The sequence below is a fragment of the Canis lupus genome, chromosome 32 (genome assembly GCF_048164855.1).
Source record: "Canis lupus baileyi chromosome 32, mCanLup2.hap1, whole genome shotgun sequence".
In the NCBI taxonomy this organism is placed as follows: Eukaryota; Metazoa; Chordata; class Mammalia; order Carnivora; family Canidae; genus Canis; species Canis lupus.
In genome coordinates, this window is record NC_132869.1 from 41,877,945 (window position 1) to 41,903,176 (window position 25,232).

General features: G+C 47.3%; 1 protein-coding gene across 6 annotated transcripts; it reads right to left on the bottom strand.

The window, feature by feature from the left end:
- Positions 1 to 1,475: 1,475 nt before the first annotated feature.
- Positions 1,476 to 25,205, bottom strand: SNUPN (snurportin 1). 6 transcript variants are annotated; one of them, XM_072809729.1, is made up of 10 exons: positions 25,093 to 25,193; positions 23,258 to 23,311; positions 21,818 to 21,980; positions 17,761 to 17,908; positions 10,526 to 10,630; positions 10,176 to 10,272; positions 8,701 to 8,798; positions 6,378 to 6,455; positions 3,919 to 3,999; positions 1,476 to 2,057 (listed from the first exon to the last, which is right to left on the bottom strand). In XM_072809729.1, the coding sequence occupies exons 3-10, from the start codon at positions 21,973 to 21,975 to the stop codon at positions 1,746 to 1,748; spliced, it is 1,077 nt and encodes a 358-aa protein (XP_072665830.1). In that variant the 5' UTR covers positions 21,976 to 21,980; positions 23,258 to 23,311; positions 25,093 to 25,193; the 3' UTR covers positions 1,476 to 1,745. The 6 variants fall into 6 exon arrangements, with proteins under 6 accessions (XP_072665830.1, XP_072665831.1, XP_072665832.1 ...); XM_072809730.1 differs by having other exon boundaries at positions 24,874 to 25,112; XM_072809731.1 differs by lacking the exon at positions 23,258 to 23,311 and having other exon boundaries at positions 25,093 to 25,205.
- Between the last annotated feature and the right edge of the window lie 27 nt (positions 25,206 to 25,232).

Genomic DNA, 25,232 nt, shown 5'->3' on the forward strand with positions numbered 1-25,232 from the left:
ACCCAAATTCAGGAAGGAGCGTACTGATGTAGGCATGCTCAAATCGGCCGCAAGCAGGATCCTTATGGGGGGTGGGGTTGTCTTCCTCCTCTGATTTTACAGAGTCAGCTTGAGCAGCTCTGGGAGAGCCCAACAAGAGGCTGGTTCCACTGGTGGGCTGAATTTCTGTAACCGGGCTCCACTTAAACCACAACTTCTGCCCAGATCTGTGCCCAGAGTTAATGAACACAAAGGAACCAACTGCAACTCAGACAAGATCTGACCTGCACCCTTCAGAAATTTTGTCCACAGGACAGTAGTGCTGCTGGAGTAGAACAGTGGAGCCTTTTTGTCTAATAAACCAAATCCTTGAAAGGTGGAAAGCAGCGTGAGCAGCAGATTGAGGCCAAGGGAAATGGGACGCATTTCCTGAGCACAGAGCAGAAATCAATTGGTTAGTTTTATTATTTTTTTTAAGATTCTATTTATTTATTCATGAGAGAGACAGAGAGAGAGAGAGGCAGAGACACAGGCAGAGGGAGAAGCAGGCTCCATGCAGGGAGCCCAAAACAGGACTCGATCCCGGGACTCCAGGATCACGCCCCAGGCTGAAGGTGGCGCTAAACCGCTGAGCCACCGGAGCTGCCCAGTTGGTTAGTTTTAGACAGTGGTCTTCCACTGCCACAGCTGCAAGAGCCCTAGCTTACAAATCTGAAGGGATCTGGCCTCTCAAAGCTCTTCCATGACATAAAATCTAAAACCTCTGCGGAATACGCAAGCCCACTGCTCTCTATAGCCCCCTCCTGGGCAGCTCCCCATCCCTCCCTTAAGCCTGAACCAGGCTGAGCCAGCGTCGGGTCCCAGAGCAAGTCCTGCTCTGCTCCGGGATAGGGGTGGGGTGGGGGTGGGGTGGGGTGTGCAACTACAGACCCTCCCGCCTCTGTGAGAAACTCCTGCTCTCCTCCTCTGCAGAGCACTTTCTGTCCGGCTCTGAGCCTCAGCCCAGCTCCACCCTCCTCTATGGATGGAACCTCCCTCTGCTTTCCCGCTTCCGGCTGAGCATCTTTCAGCTCTAAAGGAATCTTCTCTAGGCCCTGCTGGTGGGTTGCTATCCTCAAGTGGACTGTGAACTCCTCAAGGGCAGGGACTGAGTGCCGCCTGTCTCCATAAACCACTGGGGCCTAGCACAAGGCTTATCTTTGGAAGAGCAAACATTTGTTGAAGTTGTGAATGAATTCCACTTACATTTTATCTCTGGCATTGTCTAAACCAAAGAAAATCACACTTCTCAGAAGAGGGAACATATTCAAATACCAAGAACTGCAGTTCCTGGTAAGACCTTTTAGAAAATGACGTTACTAACAGCAGCAACTGGAAACTCAGCAGAATGCTTAAGTGCTAAAAACAGTGAAATGGGCCAAGATTGAACAGTCATGGTTTAGGTAGCCTGGGGGGGAAGGGTCAAGACCATCTAAAGTTTAAGAACCACAAACAACTTCTTTCGTAAGAATTACATATATTTACATTTGGATATCTGGGATACACTTTTCACCCAAATTACTGCTCACATCCAAAGACCACCCAATCTGGGAACCTCCCTCAACTGCCCGAGCCAGCATTTCAGATAGGAGATAAGCTGTCTCCAGCTGGAGTGGCTTTGCTAAGTCCACTCTAAAATGAAGTAACCTGGTGTTGTCACCGTCCTCCTCTCCAGCCGTACTTCTGGGATGAAGCACCATCCTGTGACTCCCCAAGGGGCTGCCCTATTAGTTCTCCATGAGGCTCCCAGGGGGTTCCAGGCTATGGGGAGGGCTCTCCAGCCTAGGAGTAGACAGGTGTTCCAACTCATAGTCAGATGCCTTGTGTGTGACTTTCTTCTTCATGCCTTCCTGGCTCCTCTTGTGCTCAATAATCTGCTGGAGCTGGTGCCCAGCATATTCTGGCTTGGTGGTCAGCGGGCCGGCGGGCACCGCTATGCCGAGAATATCTGACACCATGTAGGGGCGCAGCCAGCCCACCAGAGGGGTGCTTCCGGGGCTGTAGTGGGTCTGCTTGTGGTAGAAGAGAAGTCCATCTACCTACAAAAGAGGAAACCAGGGGTGAAAATGACTTCTGGGCCACGTGTTTCCAGGAAAGCCGATGCACACAGGGGCAGCTTTAGTGGGCCAACTCCCTTTCCTCGCCAGAGGAAAAAGAAGCCTTGTTTCTCACACGTGCAATTTCTCTAAATGAAGAAATGGTCTAGAAAACTAAACCTTGGAGGATAAAAACATAAGTAGCACTTTCCTGTTTACAGGGTGTTGCTATTTACTACTTTATCTTCATACCCGCCACTGAAGGTGTTTAAGAAATGGGGCTTGGGTAGTTCTGGGGGCCTCCCTGGAAACACAGAAGGGGAGAGCCTGAGTGGTAGAGTTAGTTGAACATCTGACTCTTGCTTTCAGCTCCAGTCGTGACCTCAAAGTTGTGAAATCAAGCCCCACGTCAGGCTCCACGCTTAGTGTAGAGTCTGCTTGAGATTCTCTCTCTCTCTGCCCCTCCCACTCATCCTCTCTCTCTCTCTCTCTAAAATAAATCTAAAATATAAATAAATAAAAACAGTATGAGGCAGAAATTCAACTTGAACCCAGGTCTTCTGTCCCAGAGCCCACCTACTTTTCATCACTCCGAGGGCTCTGTAACGGGGAATGTGTCCCACACAGGGAAAAAGCAGGGGAACTGGACAGGCCCCAGGATGCTGGGCTGCTGAGCACAGGGGCAACAGGCTGTCAGGAAGCCTTGTTCCCCACGCCATTGCCGGCTGCCCAACCTCCCCCTAAATCATCTGCAAGCTATGTTCTGGGAAACTCAGGTTTTCTCAACGGGAAGACCTCCTACGGTTCCACATTTTCTTTTCCATGATTCAGTGACTCATCTCTAAAAAGCATTTATTGTCACTGGGGCATAAGAATCATAAATAAAGATGTGTTCTTACTACCTTCTTAATTGACTCCCAGAAATGAAGGCAACTTGGCCTTTGCCATTTCCCCATTTGGGAAACTGATCCTTTTAGCAAAATTATATCGAGTTCAAGCAAATACTTGTGGGTGACTGGAAAGAATTTAATTTTCTTATTTTTTTTAAGATGTTATTTATTTATGGACAGCGCACAAGCAGGCGGAGTGGCAGGCAGAGGCGGAGGGAGAAGCAGGCTCCCCCTGGGCAGGGAGCTCCAGTGCTGGGCTCTGTCCCAGGACCAGGGATGGTGACCTGAGCTGAAGGCAGACGCTGATGGAGCCACCCAGCGTCCCAGTGACTAGGCACCATTTTAAAGGGTATGAGGAGCAAAGGCAAGTTTGTGGCTGAGCCTGGAGAGGTTCTGAGGATGACAAATGATTGCCCAGGGTGAGGAACTTCTAGGGACATGAGACTTTCAGTGCTAAGTTGGGGAAGTTCTGGACAAACTGGGGCAAGTTGGTCACACTGCTCCCATGCCACTGCTCAGCAAGCGCCACCCCAGGGACCATTTGCTCTTAGGAGGAAGGATAAGGAGTTCGTACCCCCTTGGCCTGTCTGTCCCCTGTCCCCACCTGCACGATCAGCTATGGCAGTTAAACAAGGGGCCGGCCTCTCAGGCTCGCAGCAGAAAACAGGTACCCAAGGAGGACCTAGGAATGGAAGCCTTCCCCGTCCCTGGGCCCCTGGCTCTTCATCTGAATAATGAAGGATGCACATGAGCTATCCTTGCAGGGCCTTTCCAGCTCTGGCATTCTGACTTATCTAGCAGGGTGCAGCTGAGGCTCTGAAGGGCAGTGGCACATCCTTTCCCAGGAATCAGCTTCCAGTCCTTTTCTGATGCTCTGACACAGCAAAGTCAGATGATACCCTAAGACTGCGTAACCAAACCTCCCTATGTCCTGCAAGCACATCAGGGCAATAAAGACAATGGCTGTTACTTACCTCAAAAGGGAAGTCCATAGACAGCACCTTACACAGGCTTTCAGGAGTACAAGGGAAATTCTTCAGTCCCACAAATTTAAACTAAAACATAAATTAGAACAAAGGATTAGTATATGTTACAAATAATATGAGTTCCACCAAGTGATAAACTATCAAAGAAGAAAAGTTCAGTCTCATCCTTCTCTACCTCCCCCCACCCTCTGAATTACTGGGTTGGTTGTTCTCAACCTTGCTTTATCCACAAAAATCACCAGGGATCTCTTAAAAAACACTGAAGCCCAGGCCCCACCCTGAGATTCTGACTGAATTGGCCAGGGATGGGTCCCAGGCATTTTTTTTTTTTTAATGCTATCCAGTTGATTTTAACACACAGCCAGGACTAAGAATAACTGTCCTCTGCTAGGTTTAGGGACTGTATGTTATTCTCTCTCTCTTTTTTTCTTCTTCTACTGTATGTTATTCTCGAAGCCATATGACAATCTTGAGGAAGGGCTAGTGCAGCTCCTTTCACATCAGCAAGGATTTTTATTTATTTACTTCTTTATTAAAGATTTTATTTATTTATTCATGAGAGAGAGAAACTGAGAGAGAGAGGCAGAGACACAGGCAGAGGGAGAAGTAGGCTCCGTGCAGGGAGCCTGACGTGGGACTCAATCCTGGGACCCCGGGGTCACACCCTGAGCCAAAGGCAGACGCTCAACCCTGAGCCACCTGGGTGTCCCTAGCAAGGACAATGAACACTATAACAAAGTGATTAGGATTGCTCTGAAGTCAGATTGCTTGGGTTTGACTCCCAACTCTGCCAATTATTTCATCTCTATGTGCCTCTGCTTTCTCATCTATAGAACAGGATAATACAAGTATCTACTTTATAAGGTTGCTGCATGGTTTCAGTGAGATAATATATGTAGAGCACTTAGAACAACGTTTCAGACAGAGCTGCTCCTGTGTTTCCCCTCCTCAATATATGTTCTTCCAGGACCTTCCTTGTAACATCACTGGATACTGACCCCATTTATTGTCCTGTAAGTGGTTACTGAATGCCTTTAATAGTGTAACCAATCCAAGCAAATGCCAATCTATCGGGCTTTGATAATAAAATGCCCTGAACATAGCTGTCGCATATTTAATCACTGAGTAGCGAGCAAAGACACACAGGCTGTCATCCTGGACTGTGAGACCTTGGGGAAGGCAGTCTCCTCTGAGCATACATCCTCATCTGTAAAATGAGGTCCCTCTCAGCCCAGTCACAAGAACAGAGGTTCTCAAAGTGTGGTCTGTGGACTAGCAGTGCCAGTGCCACTGGGGAACATGTTAGAAATCCTCAGGCTCAGGGCGCCTGGGTGGCTCAGTGGTTGAGCGTCTGCCTTCGGCTCAGGTCATGATCCCCGGGTCCTAGGATTGAGCCTTCGCCTCTTCATCTGAATAATGAAGGATGCAGATGAGCTATCCTTGCAGGGCCTTTCCAGCTCTGGCATTCTGACTTATCTAGCAGGGTGCAGCTGAGGCTCTGAAGGGCAGTGGCACATCCTTTCCCAGGAATCAGCTTCCAGTCCTTTTCTGATGCTCTGACACAGCAAAGTCAGATGATACCCTAAGACTGCCTACATCAGGCTCCCTGCTCAGTGGGGAGCCTGCCTCTTCCTCTCCCTCCGCTGCTTCCCCTGTTTGCGCGCGCTCTCTCTCTCTCTCACACTTTCTGTCAAATAAATAAATAGAATCTTTTTTTAAAAATAACAAAAATAAAATAAAAATAAAAAAAGGAATCCTCAGGCTCATCCTGACCTAGTAAATCAGAAGCTCCAGTGAGGAGGCCCAGGGATCTAGGTTTACCAGGATTCCATATACTACTGACGAATGCTACAATTTGAGAACCACTGTACTAGACTTCTAAATAGCATTATTTTTAAAAAATATTTATTTATTTATGATAGACATAGAGAGAGAGAGAGAGAGAGAGGGGCAGAGACACAGGCAGAGGGAGAAGCAGGTCCCATGCCGGGAGCCCGACGCGGGACTCCATCCCAGGACTCCAGGATCGCGCCCTGGGCCAAAGGCAGGCGCCAAACCGCTGAGCTACCCAGGGATCCCTAAATAGCATTATTTATAAAAAGTTATTAGCATTTTATATCAACCACTGTTTATTGAGTGCCTACCGTAAGTATCATGTTAGGAGAACGTGCATGTTTGTATTACTTGGTTCTTAGAACAATCCAGTAAAGTAGGTGTTACGAACTCTATTACACAGATGAAGAAACTAAGGCCAAATGAGGTTATTAATTTTAGCTAGTAATTGTTAAAGCCAAAACTAGTTCAGATCTGGATGACTGTTAAGCCCACATCCTTCCCATGCTATCTCAAAAACAAGATCATTTCATTCACAATTATTACATTTAGATAATAGAACAATCCAAAACAATCCCCCTAAAGAATCCCACAGTCCTAACACCAGGTCTTACGGGATTAAGCTTGGTTTTCTCTTCCAGTCCTTCTTCTTCTGGTAACTTTGAATGCATCCAGTAGAATCGGAAATCAGTCTGACACAGAGGAGGGAAACAGAAAGATGAAATGCTGCTCATTTCAAACTGTAGAATGAACAAAAACACCCCATTCTAAATAACCACCTAATTTATGAAGACCTAAGCCCTTCTATCACGTCCCTTCAAACACTGCCATAAGGTCAGGAAGATGTTTATAAAATCTTTGAAGATTTTTTTCTTAAAACCCAATAGGATGTTTAATAGCAGTCGAGCCAACATGTATCACTGTAGGCCTACTATGTGCCAGGCTCCATGCTAAGGACCTTATTCACCTAATCATTGATCCTCACCCACCCACCCTCTGAGAGTTGGATTACCATTATCTCCAGTTTACAAGTGAGGACTCTGAGGCTCAGAGAGATTATATCATTCAGCCAAGGGGACTCAGGACTCTGACTCAGGACTCTGACTCCAAAGCACAGTATGTTAATCGTCATTCAGGTTTCATTCTGAGGATTAGAAACTACTTTATAGTTGTAACTTATAAACTACTTTATTCTCTGAATTACGGATCCATACCCTTTTGTAGCTATTTAGTGCCTTTTGTTTCCTGTATATTATTTTGCTTTTAAAAATTAAAAAGGACAGGGCAGCCCAGGTAGCTCAGCAGTTTAGTGCCGCCTTCCGCCCAGGGCGTGATCCTGGAGACTCGGGATCGAGTCCCACATTGGGCTCCCTGCATGGAGCCTGCTTCTCCCTCTGCCTGTCTCTGCCTCTCTTTCTCTGTGTCTCTCATGAATAAATAAATAAAATCTTTAAAAAAAAATTAAAAAGGACAGTCTATCCTATATATTATAAAAATACAGGTAATTTTAGTTACCAAACTTATAATTTGTGAATACATGTTATGAAACATACTTCAGGAGAATGAAAAGAAAATATATTCTATTTTTTTAAGATTTTATTTATTTATTTGGGAGAGAGAGACACACACAAAAAAGAGCAGAGAGCACAAGCAAGTGAGGGGGTGGAGAGGGGCAAAGGCAGAGGGAGAGGGAGAAGCAGGCTCCCCACTGAGCAGGGAGCCCTATGTGGGGCTTGATCCCAGGACCCCAAGATCATGACCTGAGCTGAAGGCAGATGCTTAACGGACTGAGCATCCAGGTCCCTGAGGAAGATGTGTTCTAGACTGAATTTATGAGATCTGAGTTTTAGGTGTGGCTCTGCCCTACAGCAAAGTACTTAAGATCTGTGGCTGTCAGCTTCCACGCCTAAGATGGGGAAATAACAACAGTACTCACCTTATAGAATTGCTGTAAGGGCTTCAGTGAGATAATGTTCACAGAGTGTTTGGTAACGCAAATCTTAGCTATTAGGTTAGAACAAGGTGTGTGTTTGAATTCTGCAGCCCCACCGCCTAGCTTTGGAAAATCGTGCTTTGGCTACTGGCTACAGAGAAGCAGCAGCCTATGGTGACAGCCCTCAAGGCCTGCCTGGGGATTGCCCGTAGGCTTGTTAAAACATAAGTTTACCCAAGTTTCTGATTCAGTAGGTCCAGGAATTTGCATTTCTAACTGTGATAAACTAATTGTCGAGGAGGACAAAAAAGTCACCACTAGAAACCTGAGACAAAGGTGAGGGAGTGTTAAGAAGAGAAATGGAGTCTGAGGGGCTGACCTAGACTCACTCTGATGACTGCTACTGTCACTCATTGGAATCACCAGGAAATTGTTGGAGGAAGGTGACCCTCGAGGGGAGAATACCGAGGCCTCTCCTCACTTGGAAAATCTCCTTCCAGAGCTGGCCCCTCAAGATTCGAGCCTTTGTATCATACTAAGGAGGTCCTGTTGTTTTCAGCATCAGGATGTGGTTGGTGAAGCAGTAGAGCTGGCCAGAGACTCCTTGTTGGTAACTTCATTCCACCTTCTCTTCCTTGTGCGGCCTGCACAAGGTGGCATCCCCATTGCCCACCGTCTCCCGTGCCAGCAATCCTCCCACACTCTAGAGAGAGGGGAGGGGGCGGGTGCAGCTTCCACAGAGTCCCAGCCTACCCCTCTGCTGTTTCACTCTTTCCTCCCCTCGAGAATTGCTGTACTTCCCTTAGTTCCTCCTACTTCTTTTTTTAAAAACGAAGCTAATTTAAACACACTCAAAAATGCAAGGAACATTAGATAATGTACTTGATATACCACATCCTGTGCACACCAAGAAGCTGGTCACGTACCAAACCCACATGCTGAGCCACTTTCCCAGGAAGAAAGGAGAAAACAGAAGAATACATGAGGAGAGTATCAGTCCTTACCTGGCAGTCATAAAAAGGGTGTCCCCGCCAGCACATCACATCTAGAACATAGTAGGTTTGGTTCACCTCGCTGTAAATGCAGTCCAGAATGGTGTAGTCTGGGGTCACAGAGCAGAAAGTCAGTACAGGGTACCCCTTCCAATCAGAGGTCATTAGGGAGAAAGTTCTCCATGGCCCTTATCTAACTCCTTGGTGCAGCTAAGGGTACGCAAGTAGGATGGCATGTGAGGGACCAAGGCAACCCTTCAGCCAGATGGGAATTCTGAACTTTTAGATAAACTAGGACATTTGCTCACCTTAGAAAAAGCTTCAGCCCAAAAGCAGGTAATCTTCCATTTTACATGCATTTTTGAGTTCCTATCATAGGTGGTCTATTCTGTGTGGAACATTAACTATAAGTAGTCCCTGCTTTTAAGGAAGTTACAATCCAGTTAAGGGGATCAAATGATCATGGAGCAAAGAACCAAGAGCTGAAGTGTACAACACAAGCTAAGAGCAACAGGGGTTCTAGAAGAGGGAGACTGGAAGAGCAGGAAATACTTCACGGGAGAGCTGGCACATGAACAGTCTTCTGGGATCAGAGGATTAAAACAATAGGGTAGAGGGGAGGTGGGAGGAGATGTCAGGCTGGAATACGGATGTGGCATGAGCAAAGGCCCACGGGTGGAATGAAGTGGGCACATGTGGGGAATAAGCCAGCGGAAGAGAGCTAGACGCGGTATGAGGAGTTGGGGAGAGGCATGGGCGAGCCAGCGTTCACATGTGATGCGCTCTGAAAGCCAACAGAAAAGTCTAGGCTCAATACCAAGCACATGAGGAGCCACCAAGGGAGCCTGAACAGGCAGGGACGAGAGTGGGGTTGAGGCCCAGCTTGGCCCCTTCCCGGACCCCTTCCCGGGCGAGTGACTGGGCAAGTTACTTCACCTCTACGATCTTAGTGTCCTCAGCTGAGCCTCGGGGGCAGGGAGAGGCTGCGGTTAACACAACCACAGGGAGAAGACAGATTTGGCAGGAAGCCTCAGCAACAGCTTTCTGGGGGACCTACGGCCTCCAAACTGCACTGTCACCCAGTAACGGACATCCGTGGGAAAGGTGCGTCAACTTTAATTCAGGGACTTGTTGCCCAACAGGCCTCAGGGGCTGCATCTCTTCTGCAACTGAGGAGGCCTGACCTTGAAGATGGCTGGAATCCCGGAGACAGGACTCGCCTGACCTTGAAAATGATGGCCTGAATCCAGACGTACAGTGTCAAAGGTGCACTTTCAAAGGGAGTCTTTAAAGCAAGTAACCAAGAACCTTCCCCTTTTACTAATTATAAAACTTACTAAAAAGGGGCACCTGGTTGGCTCGGTTGGTAGAGCATGTGACTCTCGATCTTGCGGTTGTGAGTTTGAGCCCCTATGGTGTGCAGAGATTACTTAAAAATATATATCTTTCTAAACAAACTTAGTAAATGGACAATATTAGGCAGATACCTTTTGCTGTGGTTGAGTTTCGCTTGTTGCCTCCGGGCAGAAGGGAAGAAAACCTGTTGACACAGTAACCACTCTTGGTGTAGGCGCTGGTGGAGCCCTGCGGTGGGGGGAAGGGGGGGGGGACAGTTAGCCATCCCATCAGGCATCAAGGTCCATCTCACCCTCTCGCTTCCACAATCTGCAGGCGTGTCACCAGCCCAAAGATGGCTCTCAACAAATCCCTCCCGCGGGCAAGTGTTTCAATCCCCAGGCCAGGCATAGCTGCTGCAGCAGGGAAGGTGCACAAAGTACAAAGAACCCCTCCTGCTATAGCCCAGGCGCACTGGACGAGGCAGGAGGCAGCTACTCACCCTGGAGGCCACGATCAGGGCTCTTTTTCCCACAGGGCACACGACCACAATCCATTCCTGTCCCAAATCTGAAGGGACGTCAATTAACCACTCAGAGAGCATCAACTGGGAACATACAAAAAATGGCATAGAAAATCAACAGGGGATGCCTGGCAGGCTTAGGCGAGAAAGCGTGCGACTCTTGATCTTGGGGTTGTGAGTTCAAGCCCCACGCTGGGTGGAGAGACTATTTAGAAAATCAACAGGGGTGTGCTGCTGCAATGGATGCAAGGACAAAGAACTCACATCCTCTCTATATAATGGAATACCCCCAAGGCTGACGGTAGACCTCCGCCCCACTTGCCCTCAGTCAACTTGTCTCAACTGACGGGATGGAGGCTGCTCACTGTGAACTTCAACTTCTCTCCTCATCTTCATCCATCCCACTCCTACTACCGTGCCTCCTGTGTCTGGGTGTAGGGACCTTCTTCCTCACCTTACTTTGTCCATCCACCTGCCAGAGGCTATTCCTCAGAGATGAATCAGGCCCCTGACCTTGAGATGCTCTCAATCTGAATCATCATTTCTCAAACTGGTTACCCCAAATACTGTACTAAGGATGTTGGGAAATCTGCTTCAAAAAAGGGGGGTGGTTAAGAATGAAATCTTGCCAGTGCAGCAACGTGGATGGAGCTAGAGGGTATTATGCTAAGTGAAATAAGTCAGAGAAAGAAAGAAAGATACCAAATGATCTCACTCATGTGTGGAATTTTAAAAATTTATTTATTTATTTATTAAAAAGATTTTATTTATTTATTCATGAGAGACAGATAGATAGAGAGAGAGAGAGAGAGAGAGGGAGAGGCAGAGACACAGGCAGAGGGAGAAGCAGGCTCCATGCAGGAAGCCTGATGTGGGACTCGATCTTGGGTCTCCAGGATCACGGTCTAGGCTGAAGGTGGCGCTAAACTGCTGAGCCACCCAGGCTGCCCCGGATTTTTTTTTTTTTAAAGATTTATTTATTTATTCATGAGAGAGAGAGAGAGAGAGAAAGGTGGAGACATAGGCAGAGGGAGGAGCAGGCTTCCCATAAGGAGCCCAATGCAGGACTTGATCCTGGATCCCATGAGCTGAAGGCAGACACTCAACCACTGAGCCACCCAGGTGTCCCTCATATGTAGAATTTAAGAAATAAAACAGATGAACATATGGGGAAGTGTAAAAGAAAAAAAGAAGAGGGAAACAAGCCATAAGTTACTCTTACTGATAGAGAACAAACTGAGGAGTGATGGATGGAGTTGGGTGGGGGATGGTCTAGATGGGTGATGGGTGTCAGGGTGGGCACTTGTGATGAGCACTGGGTGTTGTATGTAAGTGATGGATCACTGAATCCCACTCCAGAAATCAATATTGCACTGTAATCATAACTAACAAAATTTAAATTAAAAGAGAGGGGAGACGCCTGGGTGGCTCAGTGGTTGAGCATCTGCCTTCGGCTCAGGGCGTGATCCCGGAATCTGGGATTGAGTCCTGCATCGGGCTCCCTGCATGGAGCCTGCTTCTCCCTCTGCCTGTGTCTCTGCCTCTCTCTTTCTCTCTCTCTCATGAATAAGTAAATAAAATCCTTAAAAAACAGAACAAAAACAGAAGGGTGGTGGTGGTGGTGAAATGAATTTTGCAAAGATTAACTCTTCCACTCGTGGCTCACAGTTCCTCCCATCGACACAGGAGACTGGCCTATCAACTAACTGCCCCCACAGAACTTCATCTCTCCTTTCCCTTGGCCCACGAAATGCTCAAGCCCTAACCTTAAAAAACAAAACAAAACAAAAATGAAAACCTTTTATCACTCTGCATTTCTGGTAAACTATTGCACTTTGTCCCTTTCAAAATGACTTCTTATTTCTCGCTGCTGCTGAACTCTCAGTCCAGATCTGCCTACCCCACGGCCCTGCCGAAGGCCATGACTTCCTCGCTGCCAAGTCTCCCTCTTCCCTCTCTCCCCCCTTATCCTCTGTGCTCCCCTCCTTGTGTGACGCTGCTGGTCACCGCCTCCTCATCCTCCTTGACACATGTTCCCTTGGCCGTGTGAGCCAGTGCTATTCTTCTTTTTTTTTCCTCCAAACACTCCTCCACATACTCCCCCAAAACATGTAGAGAATCTTCAGAAGGCTGTTTTAAGTCCCCCCCCCCTTTTTTTTTGTCTCAGATGCTGTCCTGGTCGGGGCTGGACATCTACTTCTGCAGCTTCACTTGCCACTTCTGAGAGGACATCCTCCAATTCTCCTTCTGTTTCTTTTCTTTTTTCTTTTCTTTTCTTTTCTTTTCTTTTTCTTTCTTTCTTTCTTTCTTTTTCTCCTTCCTTCCTTCCTTCCTTCTTCCTTCTTTCTCTCTCTCTTTCTCTCTTTCTTTCTTTCTCTTTCTCTCTTTCTTCTTTCTTTCTTTTTCTTTCTTTCTTTCTTCTTTCTTTCTTTCTTTCTTTCTTTCTCTCTCTCTCTCTCTCTCTCTCTCTCTCTTTCTTTCTTTCTTTTTTTTCTTTCTTCTTTCTTTTTTTCTTAAGTAAGCTCTACTCCCAACATGGGACTTGAACTCATGACCCTGAGATCAAGAGTTGAATACTCCACTGACTGAGCCAGCCAGGCACCCCGATTCTCCTTCTTTTTCATCTCCAGACTGCTTTCCTTTCCTCCAGACCTACATTTTCAGCCATCCACGTAGTATCTCTTCCTCTGCTTGCTCTCTCTTTACCTTATACTCACTGTACTCAAAACAGGATTCACGGCCTTCGATCACCCAAATACCTTCCATCCCTGAAATCCCCTACTTCCCCTTTGTACCCTGTAGCTCTGTTAATGGCAACACCATTCTGTTACCGAATCTTTTTTTTTATATATATTTTATTTATTTATTCATTAGAGACAGAGAGAGAGAGAGGCAGAGACACAGGCAGAGACAGAAGCAGGCTCCTCGCCGGGAGCCCAGTGTGGGACTCGTCCCAGGACGCCAGGATCACACCCTGAGCCAAGGGCAGACACTCAACCTCCTGAGCCACCCAGGCGCCTCATCTGCTATCGAATCTTAAACCAACCATAATCAACACTTCCTTAAAGAATGATAGTGATACAACACCGAAAGCACAAGCAACAAAACAAAGGATAGATAAATAAGACTACCTCAAAATTTAAAACTTTAGTGCTGCCAACGACACCATCAAGAAAGTAAAAAGACAACCCACAGAATGGGAGAAAAATATTGCAAATTATGTATCTGATAAGAGACTTGTATCTAGAATACATAAAAACTCTTATAACTTAATTATAAAAGACAACCCAATTAAAAAATGGGCCTAGGGGGCACTTGGGTGGCCCAGTTGGTTAAGCGTCTGGCTCTTGATTTCAGATCAGATCATGATCTCAGGATCATGAGATCGAGCCCATGTCAGGCTCTACACTGGGCATGGAGCCTGCTTAAGATTCTTTCGAGTCTCCCTCTCCCTTTCCTTTTTTTTTTTTTTTTTTTTTTAAATTTTTATTTATTTATGATAGTCACAGAGAGAGAGAGAGAGAGAGAGAGAGGCAGAGACATAGGCAGAGGGAGAAGCAGGCTCCATGCACCGGGAGCCCAATGTGGGATTCGATCCCGGGTCTCCAGGATCGTGCCCTGGGCCAAAGGCAGGCGCCAAACCGTTGCGCCACCCAGGGATCCCCTCCCTCTCCCTTTCCTTTGCCCCTCCTCTCTCTAAAAAAAAAAAAAAAAAAAAAAAGGCACAGACATTTCTCCAAAGAAGGTATACAAAACGTTACTAAGCACATAAAAAGATGCTCCATATCATCAGTCATTAAGGAAATGCAAATCAAAACCATGAGACATCACTTCACACCCTCTAGGATGGCTACACTCAAAAGGATGGACAATAAGAAGCTATGACAAAGATGTGGAGACATTGGAGCCCTCATTCCCACTGCTGGTGGGAAAGTAAAATGCTCTAGTCATTTTGCAAAACAGTGGCAGCCCCGGTGGCTCAGCGGTTTAGCGCTGCCTTCAGCCCAGGGCGTGATCCTGGAGACCGGGGATCAAGTCCCTCAGGATCAAGTCCGTCCTCATCGGGCTCCCTGTAGGGGGCCTGCTTCTCCCTCTGCCTCTCTCTCTCTGTCTCTCATGAATAAATAAATAAAATCTTAAAAAAAAAACCCGTGTGGCAGCTCCTCAAACATTAAACATAGAATGATCACACGCCCTCGTAATTTCATTCTCAGGTACCTACCCAGGAGACATGGAAACATATTCACACGAAAACTTGTTCGTGACTGTCCACAGCAGCATTATTATTCACAGCAGTTAGAAAGTGGGAGTGACTCAAATGCCACCACCTGATGGGTGGACCAGCCAAATGTGGGGGATCCAGACAACAGAACGTTATCTGGGAATAAAAAGAAATGAAATTCTAACACATGCTCCACCGCAGATGAACCTGGAAAACCTTATGCTAAGTGAAAGAAAACAGATACAGCACATCTTATATGCTTCCATTTATAGGAAATGTCCAGAAGAGGCAAAGCCAGAGACACAGAAAGTAGATTACTGACTGCTAAGGGCCGGGGGAAAGGAAGATTGGGAGTTAACTGCTGATGGGTATGAGCGTCCTTCTGGTGGTGATAAAGTGTTCTGGAATTAATACAGTGGTAGTGGTTGCACAGCCCCATAACTATACTCTAAAAAACACTGATTGGTACCCTGGAAATGCGTGATTTGTGTGGTATGTAAATTTATCTCAACATAGCTGTTTAAAAAAATAGTAGCTAATATTTGTGGGGCATTTATTACGGGCTGTAGGCCAAGTATTGTGGGCATACCATCTCCTTCAATCCTTCTCACAGTCCTGTGAAATAGTACTGTAACTGTCCCCATTCTACAGCTAAGAAACCGAGCCTTGGAGTGGTTAAGTAACCTGCTCAAGGTCAACAAAGAGCCTGGCTTTGAGGTCAGGTCAATGTGATTTCAGAGTTTAAACACTCAACCACTTTTCACACTGCCTCTTCTATCCAATCCCTGTTAGATTCTATCCATTTATCCTGGCGACACTTCTCACACTTGTGACCTAATTTCCTTCACACCCTCACTGCTCTCAGCACCGACAGCAGATCATTTTCGCAAAGCTAAGCTACTCCAGCTTCTCTCTTCCAGGCCCTTCTACACGCTGACGTGCATGTCAAATTCCCAACTCTGTCCCTGGCTCAAAAATTCTTGGTGGTCCTCCACAATCGAAAAGACAGTCTGCATTCCCGCACGTTTCTACTATATTCCTTTCCCCAACCCTATGCTGTTCCATCTTCATTGGCCTGCACACTGTTCTCAGCACACCGTGTACTCCTCCCACCTTGAGGCTCTTGCTCAGACTCTTCCTGCTGCCTGGAAGACCCTGGAATGCTCTGCACCTCTGTCCATGTCCTACCCATGCTTCAAAGCTGCCCCCTCTTTCATTAACTTTTTCCTGATTTCACAACCCTACTTCCTTTTTTTTTTTTTTTAAACCCTACTTCCTTCCTTGCTGGAAGCTAATCTTTCTTTCTTTTTTAAAAATTTTATTTAAATTCAATTTGCCGGGCAGCCCCGGTGGCACAGCCGTTTGGCGCCGCCTGCAGCCCGGGGCGTGATCCTGGAAACCCTGAATCAAGTCCCGCATCGGGCTCTCTGCATGGAGCCTGCTTCGCCCTCTGCCTGTGTCTCTGCCTCACTCTCTCTCTCTCTGTGTCTCTATGAGTAAATAAATAAAATTATTTTAGGAAAATAAATTCAATTTGCCAACATACAGTATAACACCCAGTGCTCATCTCATCATGTGCTCTCAACACCTGTCACCCAGTTACCCCACCCCCACCCTAATCTTACTTTCTTTTTTTTTTTTTTAAAGATTTTATTTATCTATTCACATGAGACACACACACAGAAGCAGAGACACAGGCAGAGGGAGAAGCAGGCTCCCTGTGGGAAGCTGATGTGCGACTCGATCTCAGGACCCAAGGATTATGACCTGACCAAAAGCAGACACTCCTAACCACTGAGCCACCCAGGTGCCCCCTAATCTCACTTTTTTTTTTTTTTTTAAGATTTTATTTACCCATTCATGAGAGACACACACACACACACACAGAGAGAGAGAGAGAGAGAGAGAGAGACAGGCAGAGGGAGAAGCAGGCTCCCTGCAAGGAGCCTGACATGGGACTTGATCCTGGATCCCAGGATCAGGACCTGAGCTGAAGGCAGATACTCAACCACCGAGCCATCCAGGCGTCCCTAATCTCACTTTCTTATAGCAAAAACCATCACCTCCACTTATTGCAGGGGTACAGGGGCCATTTCTGACTCTTGTCCATCTTCCCACATATAGCCCAGCTGAATACAGAGTAGGGCCTTCAATAATACTTGCAGAACAGAATTGTATTTTGTCATAGACGATATTGCCTGTGCTGTATCTGGGACACAGAAAGAAGATGGGAGTATGTGTGCTCAGAAACCATATTCTAAAGGTAAGAGAGGATTCTGAGATGACAAGACACTTGGGTTATAGAGAGAACAATATAATAGCAAGGTAGGCCCCTGGCTCCCCTTGGACCCATACCCTGCCTTCCGGAATACCTGGCCTGCCAGAAGCACTGAACAGTCTCCACACCTGCTTCCCCTATGGCTCCACAGACCACACTGGTTTCTTTCTGCAACCAACAGGCCACTTAGTCAAGTATGTTACAATCATCTGTTGTTTCACAGCCTCAGCCTCATGGAGGCCAACTGGCTGGCCAGTTGGCAAGTGGCCATACTCAAGGGCAACTGCACTCCCCACCTTCCACCACCTGAATGTGAAGATCCAAGACTGACATGTTAGTCCACTGCTCAGGAAAGACCACCAACCTAGGAGTGGGGTCGGGGAAGTGCAGGCTGGGCAGGTCCAATCCGGCATTGCTGTACAATGACCACTAAGTAAGTGCATGGACTCTGTTAGTGTATTAAGAGCTCGGCGGCTTTCTGCAGCAGGCCAGCGACCTCAGGTTATAGTATGACCACCCACAGCCTCCCTCAGTGACCCCTGGTCAGCATAGGGCACCATAAGCCATCTCTTCTCTTAGTCCATACGCTTAATGCACATCCACAGCTTCTTTGCAGCCTGCCCATTCCTTCCTCCTGTCTCCTCCTCCTCTCTTTATGGCAACACTTACCTTGGTGGGGTTGGACCCGGGCCTCACCTTCCCTGGACTACTCACTTGATTAGCATAGCGTTTTGGTAACTTCTTAACGGCGTCAATGTCCATCTCTTCATCGTCTTTCTTATCTTCCTCTTCCTCACTCTCCATCCCTGTCCAGTCATCTTCAGCCAGTCGCCTGGCATGATTCACGTAATCCAGCCGGTTGCTGGAGGGAAGAAGGCACAAGGACAGCCCTTTATGTCTCTTATGAAGACCCCCTACAAGGTGACCAGTTTAGTTTAACTGAAAGGCTCCGAGTTCAGGAGCACCCTGGGGATTCTAGGGGAAGAAACGGTAGAAATTTCCTTCCAAAGGCTAAACTAGTGACGGCCCTTCACCTGTCCTAGATAGGGAGCCCCCTCTGAACACACTCAGCCTTCCTCAGTTTCCCGAAAACCAGGCAGAGTAAAATGTTGAAAGGAATTCTCGACGTTCACTGGCTGGAGAGGCTGACCCTGCTGCTATTCACCCCATTCCAGACTCCCACCTCTACTTCCCCACCCTGAGAGCTGAGCTTCCTGCCTGACAGGTATCTGTTAAAAGGACCCCCAGTGACTGAAGAGAGGAATGAGTGAGATGCGGTGAGCAGGTTAAAACAAGGACCACTTCAAAACAACAACAACAAGGACCACTTCTGGGACTTTCCAATTAATACAGTTTTCTTTCTTTTTTAAAGATTATTTATTTGCTTGAGAGAGAGAGAGAGAGAGCACACACACGCAGAGGGAGAGAGCTCAAGCAGGCTTCCCACTGAGTGTGGAACCTGACCTTGATATCATGACCTGAGCTGAAATCAATAGTGGGACGTTTCACTGACTGAGCCACCCAGGTGCCCCTAATTTACACAGCTTTCTGAGGAGCAGCCAGGTCTTCTTCCTGACTTTTTTTTTTTTTTTAAGATTTTATTTATTTATTCATGAGAGACACAGAGAGAGGCAGAGACACAGAGGGAGAAGCAGGCTCCACACAGGGAGCCCGATGTGGGACTCAATCCCAGGACCCGGGGATCACACCCTGAGTAGAAGGCAGACGCTCAACCACTGAGCCACCTAGGCATCCCTAATATCTTTTTTTTTAATTAAAGATTTTATTTATTTAATTAAGAGAGAGAGAGAGAGCATAAGCAGGGGGAAGGGTAAGGGAAAGGGACAAGTAGACTACTCACTGAGCAGGAAGCTCAATGCAGGGCTGGATCCCAGGACTCTGAGATCATGACATGAGGCAGATGCTTAACTGACTGAGCCATCCAGGTGCCCCTAAATTTAATATATCTTTTACTTATTTCCCTGTATCGTTATCCTCCTTTAAAAAAATTACTACATTTTCTAGAAAGGTTGGGTAATTAAGAAGTAATAAGAACTGGGGTGCTTGGGTGGCTCAGTTGGTTGAACGTCTGATTCTTGGTTTCAGCTCAGGTCATGGTCTCCAGGTTGTGGAATTGAGCCCCATGTGGGCTCCGTGCTCAGTGTGGAATCTGCTTGAGATTCTCTCTTTCTCTCTCTCCCCTTCCCTCTTCCCCCTCTACTCCCCCAGCTCATGCTCTTTCTCTCAAATAAATAAAATCTTAAAAAAAAAAAAAAAAAAGGAAAAATAATAAGAACTGTTTGGAACCTGATTGTTTCAAAGTGATTTGTAGATACAATGTAACCTCCCACACTTGGTTTCCTCAATGCTTTTTTTTTTTTTTTTTAAAGATTCTTTTTTATTCATTTATGATAGTCACAGAGAGAGAGAGAGAGAGGGAGAGACACAGGCAGAGGGAGAAGCAGGCTCCATGCACCGGGAGCCCGACGTAGGATTCTATCCCGGGTCTCCAGGATCACGCCCTGGGCCAAAGGCAGGCGCCAAACCGCTGTGCCACCCAGGGATCCCTCCTCAATGCTTTTAAGAAAGATCCACCACTGAGGCAGTGAGACCAACTCAGCTGGTTTCGTCTCAAACACACACACAAATTCGTGCACATTCATGAGAAGGTGCACACCTGAGAAAGCACATGCAAGCACCATGGCCTTTTATCTCAAGAATAAGGAAGAGCTGGTGTACTTGTACCTGCGTGAAAGGATGCACATCTGTGGTCATTTCCCATGTACTGTTTGAAAGCACCAGAGAAGGAAAACTACCCAGATGCTCATCAGTAGGGGATTGGGTAGATTCCATTATGAATTATCCATCCAATGGAATACTTGGCACCACAATAAAGGAATGAGATGGTACTGATATAAAATCTCTCCCCAAAAATGTTGTTAAGTAAATGCACAGAACAGTGTATTGTACAGTACTTCTGTTTATTTTTATTTTTTTAAAATATTTTTTATAGATTTTATTTATTCATGAGGGACACACCCACAGAGAGAGAGAGAGAGAGAGAGCGGCAGAGACACAGGCAGAGGGAGAAGCAGGCTCCATGCAGGGAGCCCGACCTGGGAATTGATCCGGGTCTCCAGGATTGCACCTGGGCTGAAGGTGGTGCTAAACCACTGAGCCACTGGGGCTGCCCTCTGTTTAAAAAATGGTATAGACACATAAAGCCACACTTGCTCTTATCTACACAGAATATCTTTGGAAAGATACTAAAGAAACTAATATGGTAGAGGAAGTGAATGGCCAGAGGACAGAATTGGGAGGGAGATTTTTTGGTTGGTTTGTTTATTTATTGTATAGTTGACACCCAATGTTACATTAGTTTCAGGTGTACAGTGCTGCGATTCAACCTCTCTAGGTTATCCTGCGCTCACCACAAGTAGAGCTACCATCCGTCACCATCCCACACCACTACAGTATCACTGACTGTATCCTCTACACCGTGCCTTTTATTCCCATGACTCAGCCATTCTGTAACTGGATGCCCGGATCTCCCATTCTCCCTCCTCCCCTCTAGCAACCACCAATTTGTTCTCTGTATTTAAGGGTCTGATTCTACTTTCTGTTTATTTGTTTTGTTTCTCAGAGTCCACGAGTGAAATTGTACGGTATTTCTTTCTCAGGCTGACTTATTTCACTTAGCGTCATACTAGGATGGAGACTTCACCATATACTCTTACATTTTTTTTTAATTTTTAATTTATTTATGATAGTCACAGAGAGAGAGAGAGAGGTGCAGAGACACAGGCAGAGGGAGAAGCAGGCTCCATGCACCAGGAACCCGATGTGGGATTCGATCCCGGGTCTCCAGGATCGTGCCCTGGGCCAAAGGCAGGCGCCAAACCGCTGCGCCACCCAGGGATCCCTACTCTTACAAATTTTGAATTTTGAATATGAATACATAAAATTAATGTGTTCCCTATTTCAAAATAATTAATTATAATTCTTAAACAACAGAGGTGGGAGTGTGGAGGGGGGAGGTGATCTGAGAATGCAATCTGCAAATAACCCAGAGGCCACAGGGAACCATTTCTGCTAAGTACATCCAATAATGCAGCACTGGGCAGAATGTAGACAGTAGAAAAACTGTGCAGCTGTTAGTAGTGCCTTCAAATCCTCAATTCCTTATTACCCAGAAGAGGCCCATGTGGTACTCAGGATAAAAGGACAGGCTCTGGCTTCAGAGCAGCCTGGCCTCAAACACTCTTTCCCTGCTCTCTTCCCCTGTTTGCTCATTTTGGCATTGAGAAGTCAGTGTATGGAAGACATTTCCTCAGATTCCCTGTGGAATTATTTGTATTGAACTCTCAAGGGCTCCATAGAAACATTCAGGCTGCAGGCAGACAGGAAGACCACACCGATGCCAGGATTCAGAGTGCAGAAGCCACACAGGGAATGCGGGGAGTGGAAGTCTGGGCGTGGCTTTCACAAGTCCCTAAATTGCAAAGCTCAGTACTGCTGCCAGGAAAAAAAGAACAATTTAACCAAATAACTGAGTTTTTGCTTTCAAACTTCAGTCTCTTTCTACATTTCCATCTTTTCCTAAGCTTGCGGTGTAAAGGAAGTCTACCTCTTCCAGTATTTGCCCCTCCCAACCTCACGGGCAAGATGTACCTACAAAAGGTCTACTTTGAAGAATCAAACCTAGAGCCTCCTGATTGGTTCACAGCTCCCAGCCTGAAGAAAGAAGCCAAAGAGTTAAAGCAAGCCTTACGATTTCTGCAGTTCCAATAACCGGCGCCGCCGCTCACTCTGCTCCAAGGAACTGTGCTTGGACTTGTACTGGGACAGGCGGGGGTGTGGGGCAGCTGTGCTGTTCAGATCTTGGGACACAGAAAAGCTACTAGCCAGGACTTGACTCAGCTCTTCCATTTTCCCTACAAAGGAAAACATAAGAAAACAGGTCATTGATTTCATATTACCTCCTGTGTACAGGCAGTTATGATGTAACATGATGGCTACATTCCTAAAAAAAAACCTCACATAATCCAAAATCACAACTTTTCTATGGGGAAAGAGAAAGTTAAAGAGTAAATGAGTTATATATGCACAATAACATTATTTCCTGTGGATACTTCAATAATTATAGCTCAGTGAACAGATATAAATCCATACGTCGAGGGGCAGCCCAGGTGGCTCAGTGGTTTAGTGCCGCCTTCAGCCCTGGGTGTGATCCTGGAGACCCAGGATCGAGTCCCACATGGAGCTCCCTGCATGGAGCCTGCTTCTCCCTCTGTCTCTCTGTGTCTCTCATAAATATATAATGTCTTTTAAATATTTTTATTGTTTTAAATTTTTTAATTAAAAAAATAAATAAATCTATAGGTCGAACACTAAGCAAATTTATCCTCTGATTGAATCTAACTTTTGGGGATCCCTGGGTGGCGCAGCGGTTTGGCGCCTGCCTTTGGCCCAGGGCGCGATCCTGGAGACCCAGGATCGAATCCCACGTCGGGCTCCCGGTGCATGGAGCCTGCTTCTCCCTCTGCCTGTGTCTCTGCCTCTCTCTCTCTCTCTGTGTGACTATCATAAATAAATTAAAACAAAATTAAAAAAAAAGAAATCACTTTGTAAAAAAAAAAAAAAAAAAAAAGAATCTAGCTTTTGCTTTGTCATTCATTACCAGCAGCCCTGTCACTAATTCCTTCTCACCATCACTGATGTGAGCAAGTATCCAATTTGTCTTGAATAGTCCTAAGTAGCCATGACTCAATAACATATTTTTTTAAATGCACACATTTTATTTTATTTTTTAAAGTAAGCTCGATGCCTCATGTGGGGCTTGAACTCACAACCCCAAGATCAAGAGTCACATGTTCCACTGACTGAGCTGGCCAGGCAACCCTCTAATATAACTTTCTGGTGCAAATTTTATCCAATTGTTTAACTCTCTAATAAATGCCAACTTACATTAAGAAAATTTAATGGGTCCTGGGGCCCCTAGAGCAAGACAAATTAGCCCCAAAACCACAACTGGCAATTACTTTTTCACTTTATAGTTTGTTTGGGGGTGGGCAAAAGGAAGGTTTCAGGGCTATCCATGTAGGACTCACTTGGACCAGAGCTAGAAGGTAGAAGGTAGAAAGCTAGAAAGTAGAGCTAGAAGGCCGAAGGTTAGGCTACCAGTTAACACCAAGGAGTGTGAAATACTGACCTGTGGTACATTTGGGAGATGGAGTAGATTGGAGACAGAGTACCCAGAAGTGCCCTAAAGAATGAGAGTGGAAAGAAAAAGGTGAATTCACACTTAACTCACCTTCCTGTGAACGAAGGTACAAAGTGGCATAGGAGCTTAGCTAAGGGTTAAAGGTGTAGCTCAGAGTGTAAGAGAACAGGAACATTTAGGAGAAATCCAACTGGCAAAGCTGGGCTCACCTAACCCTTCAGGTCTGGTATAAACCAGAGGCCATCCCAGTGCTTAAGCTCCACCCCAAAGCCAGATCCCACTGCTCTGAGCCCCCAAAACCAAGAGCTTCCTTTCAGAGCCTCCATGAGTTAAAAAACAACTCTATCGGCCTCCACTTGGCAATGAGTTACTTTCCATTGCACATTTGCAGTCAGATTTTTTTCCCTAATTTGCATTTTTTTTTAATTTGAAAGGACCTTAAAAAAAAAAATTGTGGTTAAAACCCATGCAATAAAACTTACCATCCTAACCATTTTTTCCTTTTAGCTTTTTCATCCTAACCATTTTTAAGTTGCAGTTCGGCTGTTGTGCAACCAACTTCCAGTATTGTTGTCATCTTGCAACACTGAACCTCTACACCCATTGAGCGTGAAGGGAAATTTTTTTTTTTTTGTAACATAAGGTTAACATATTATCAGGATGGATTTGAGGCGAATCTTAACATATTTGTAATGCAACCAGGCTGGCTGTTTGTGGTTGAGGCTGGTGATGAGTACTTGAGGCCCATAATGGAATGCTATTTTCCGTGTTTTGCTGAGTTTTGTATACATGTAAACACTTCCATAGTACACTCTTTTAGGGCCGCCTGGGTGGCTCAGCAGTTGAGCATCTGCCTTCAGCCCAGGGCATGACCCCGGGGCCCTGGGATCGAGTCCTGAGTCCTGCATGGAGCCTGCTTCTTCCTCTGCCTGTGTCTTTGCCTCTCTCTCTCTCTGTGTCTCATGAATAAATAAATACAATCTTAAAACACAATCTTTTAGTGCATGGTCTTAGGCTTATCAAAGTAATGTCCAAATCTAAAATATTAGAATGTATCTATCATGCTCCGTTCCTGGGGCCTCCTGCTCCTGCAACCCATCCCGGATGCTGCTGTCTCCCCCCAGGCGGCCCCCCCCGCAGCCCCCCTGCAGCCCCCCCCCCCGCAGTCCCCCTGCAGCCTCCCCTCCCAGCCCCCCCACAGTCCCCCTGCAGCCCCCCTCCCAGCCCCCCACGCAGTCCCCCTGCAGCCTCTCCTCCCAGCCCCCCCCGCAGCCTCCCCCCCGCAGCCCCCCTGCAGCCCCCCCCCGCAGTCCCCCTGCAGCCTCCCCTCCCAGCCCCCCCCGCAGTCCCCCTGCAGCCCCCCTCCCAGCCACCCCGCAGTCCCCCTGCAGCCTCCCCTCCCAGCCCCCCCCCGCAGTCCCCCTGCAGCCCCCCTCCCAGCCCCCCCGCAGTCCCCCTGCAGCCTCCCCTTCCAGCCCCCCCCGCAGCCCCCCTGCAGTCCCCCCCCGCAGCCCCACTGCAGCCTCCCCTCCCAGTCCCCCCTCCCGCCCCCCCCGCCGGAAGCCTCCTCTGCGGCCCCACGGGCTGCGGCCCCGCGCACGCACCTGGTAGCCCTCGGCCGGTCCTCCCCGCCGCAGCCCAGCTCAGCCCTTCTCTAGGGACGAGGTCGCGCAGGCCCCGCGTGGCCCCGCACTAAAGCTCCCTGAGGGCTCCTGGCCCGACGGGGAGGGCGAGCCTGGGCCTGCTCTGCCTCTCCGGGGTGTGTGGGGGGGCACCTCGGGAGGCCCGGGACGCCGGGGTACAGACTCGAACCCAGGACTCACCCGGCGGAGATGACAGTTCCAGGAGCCGCCGCGCCGCTGGCGGAGCCGACCAATCAGCTGCGCGGAAAGGGCCGGGGCCCCGCCTCCGGCCGCGCCGCGCAACCCCGCCCACCGCCGCGCGCCCGCAGCTTCCGGCCCCG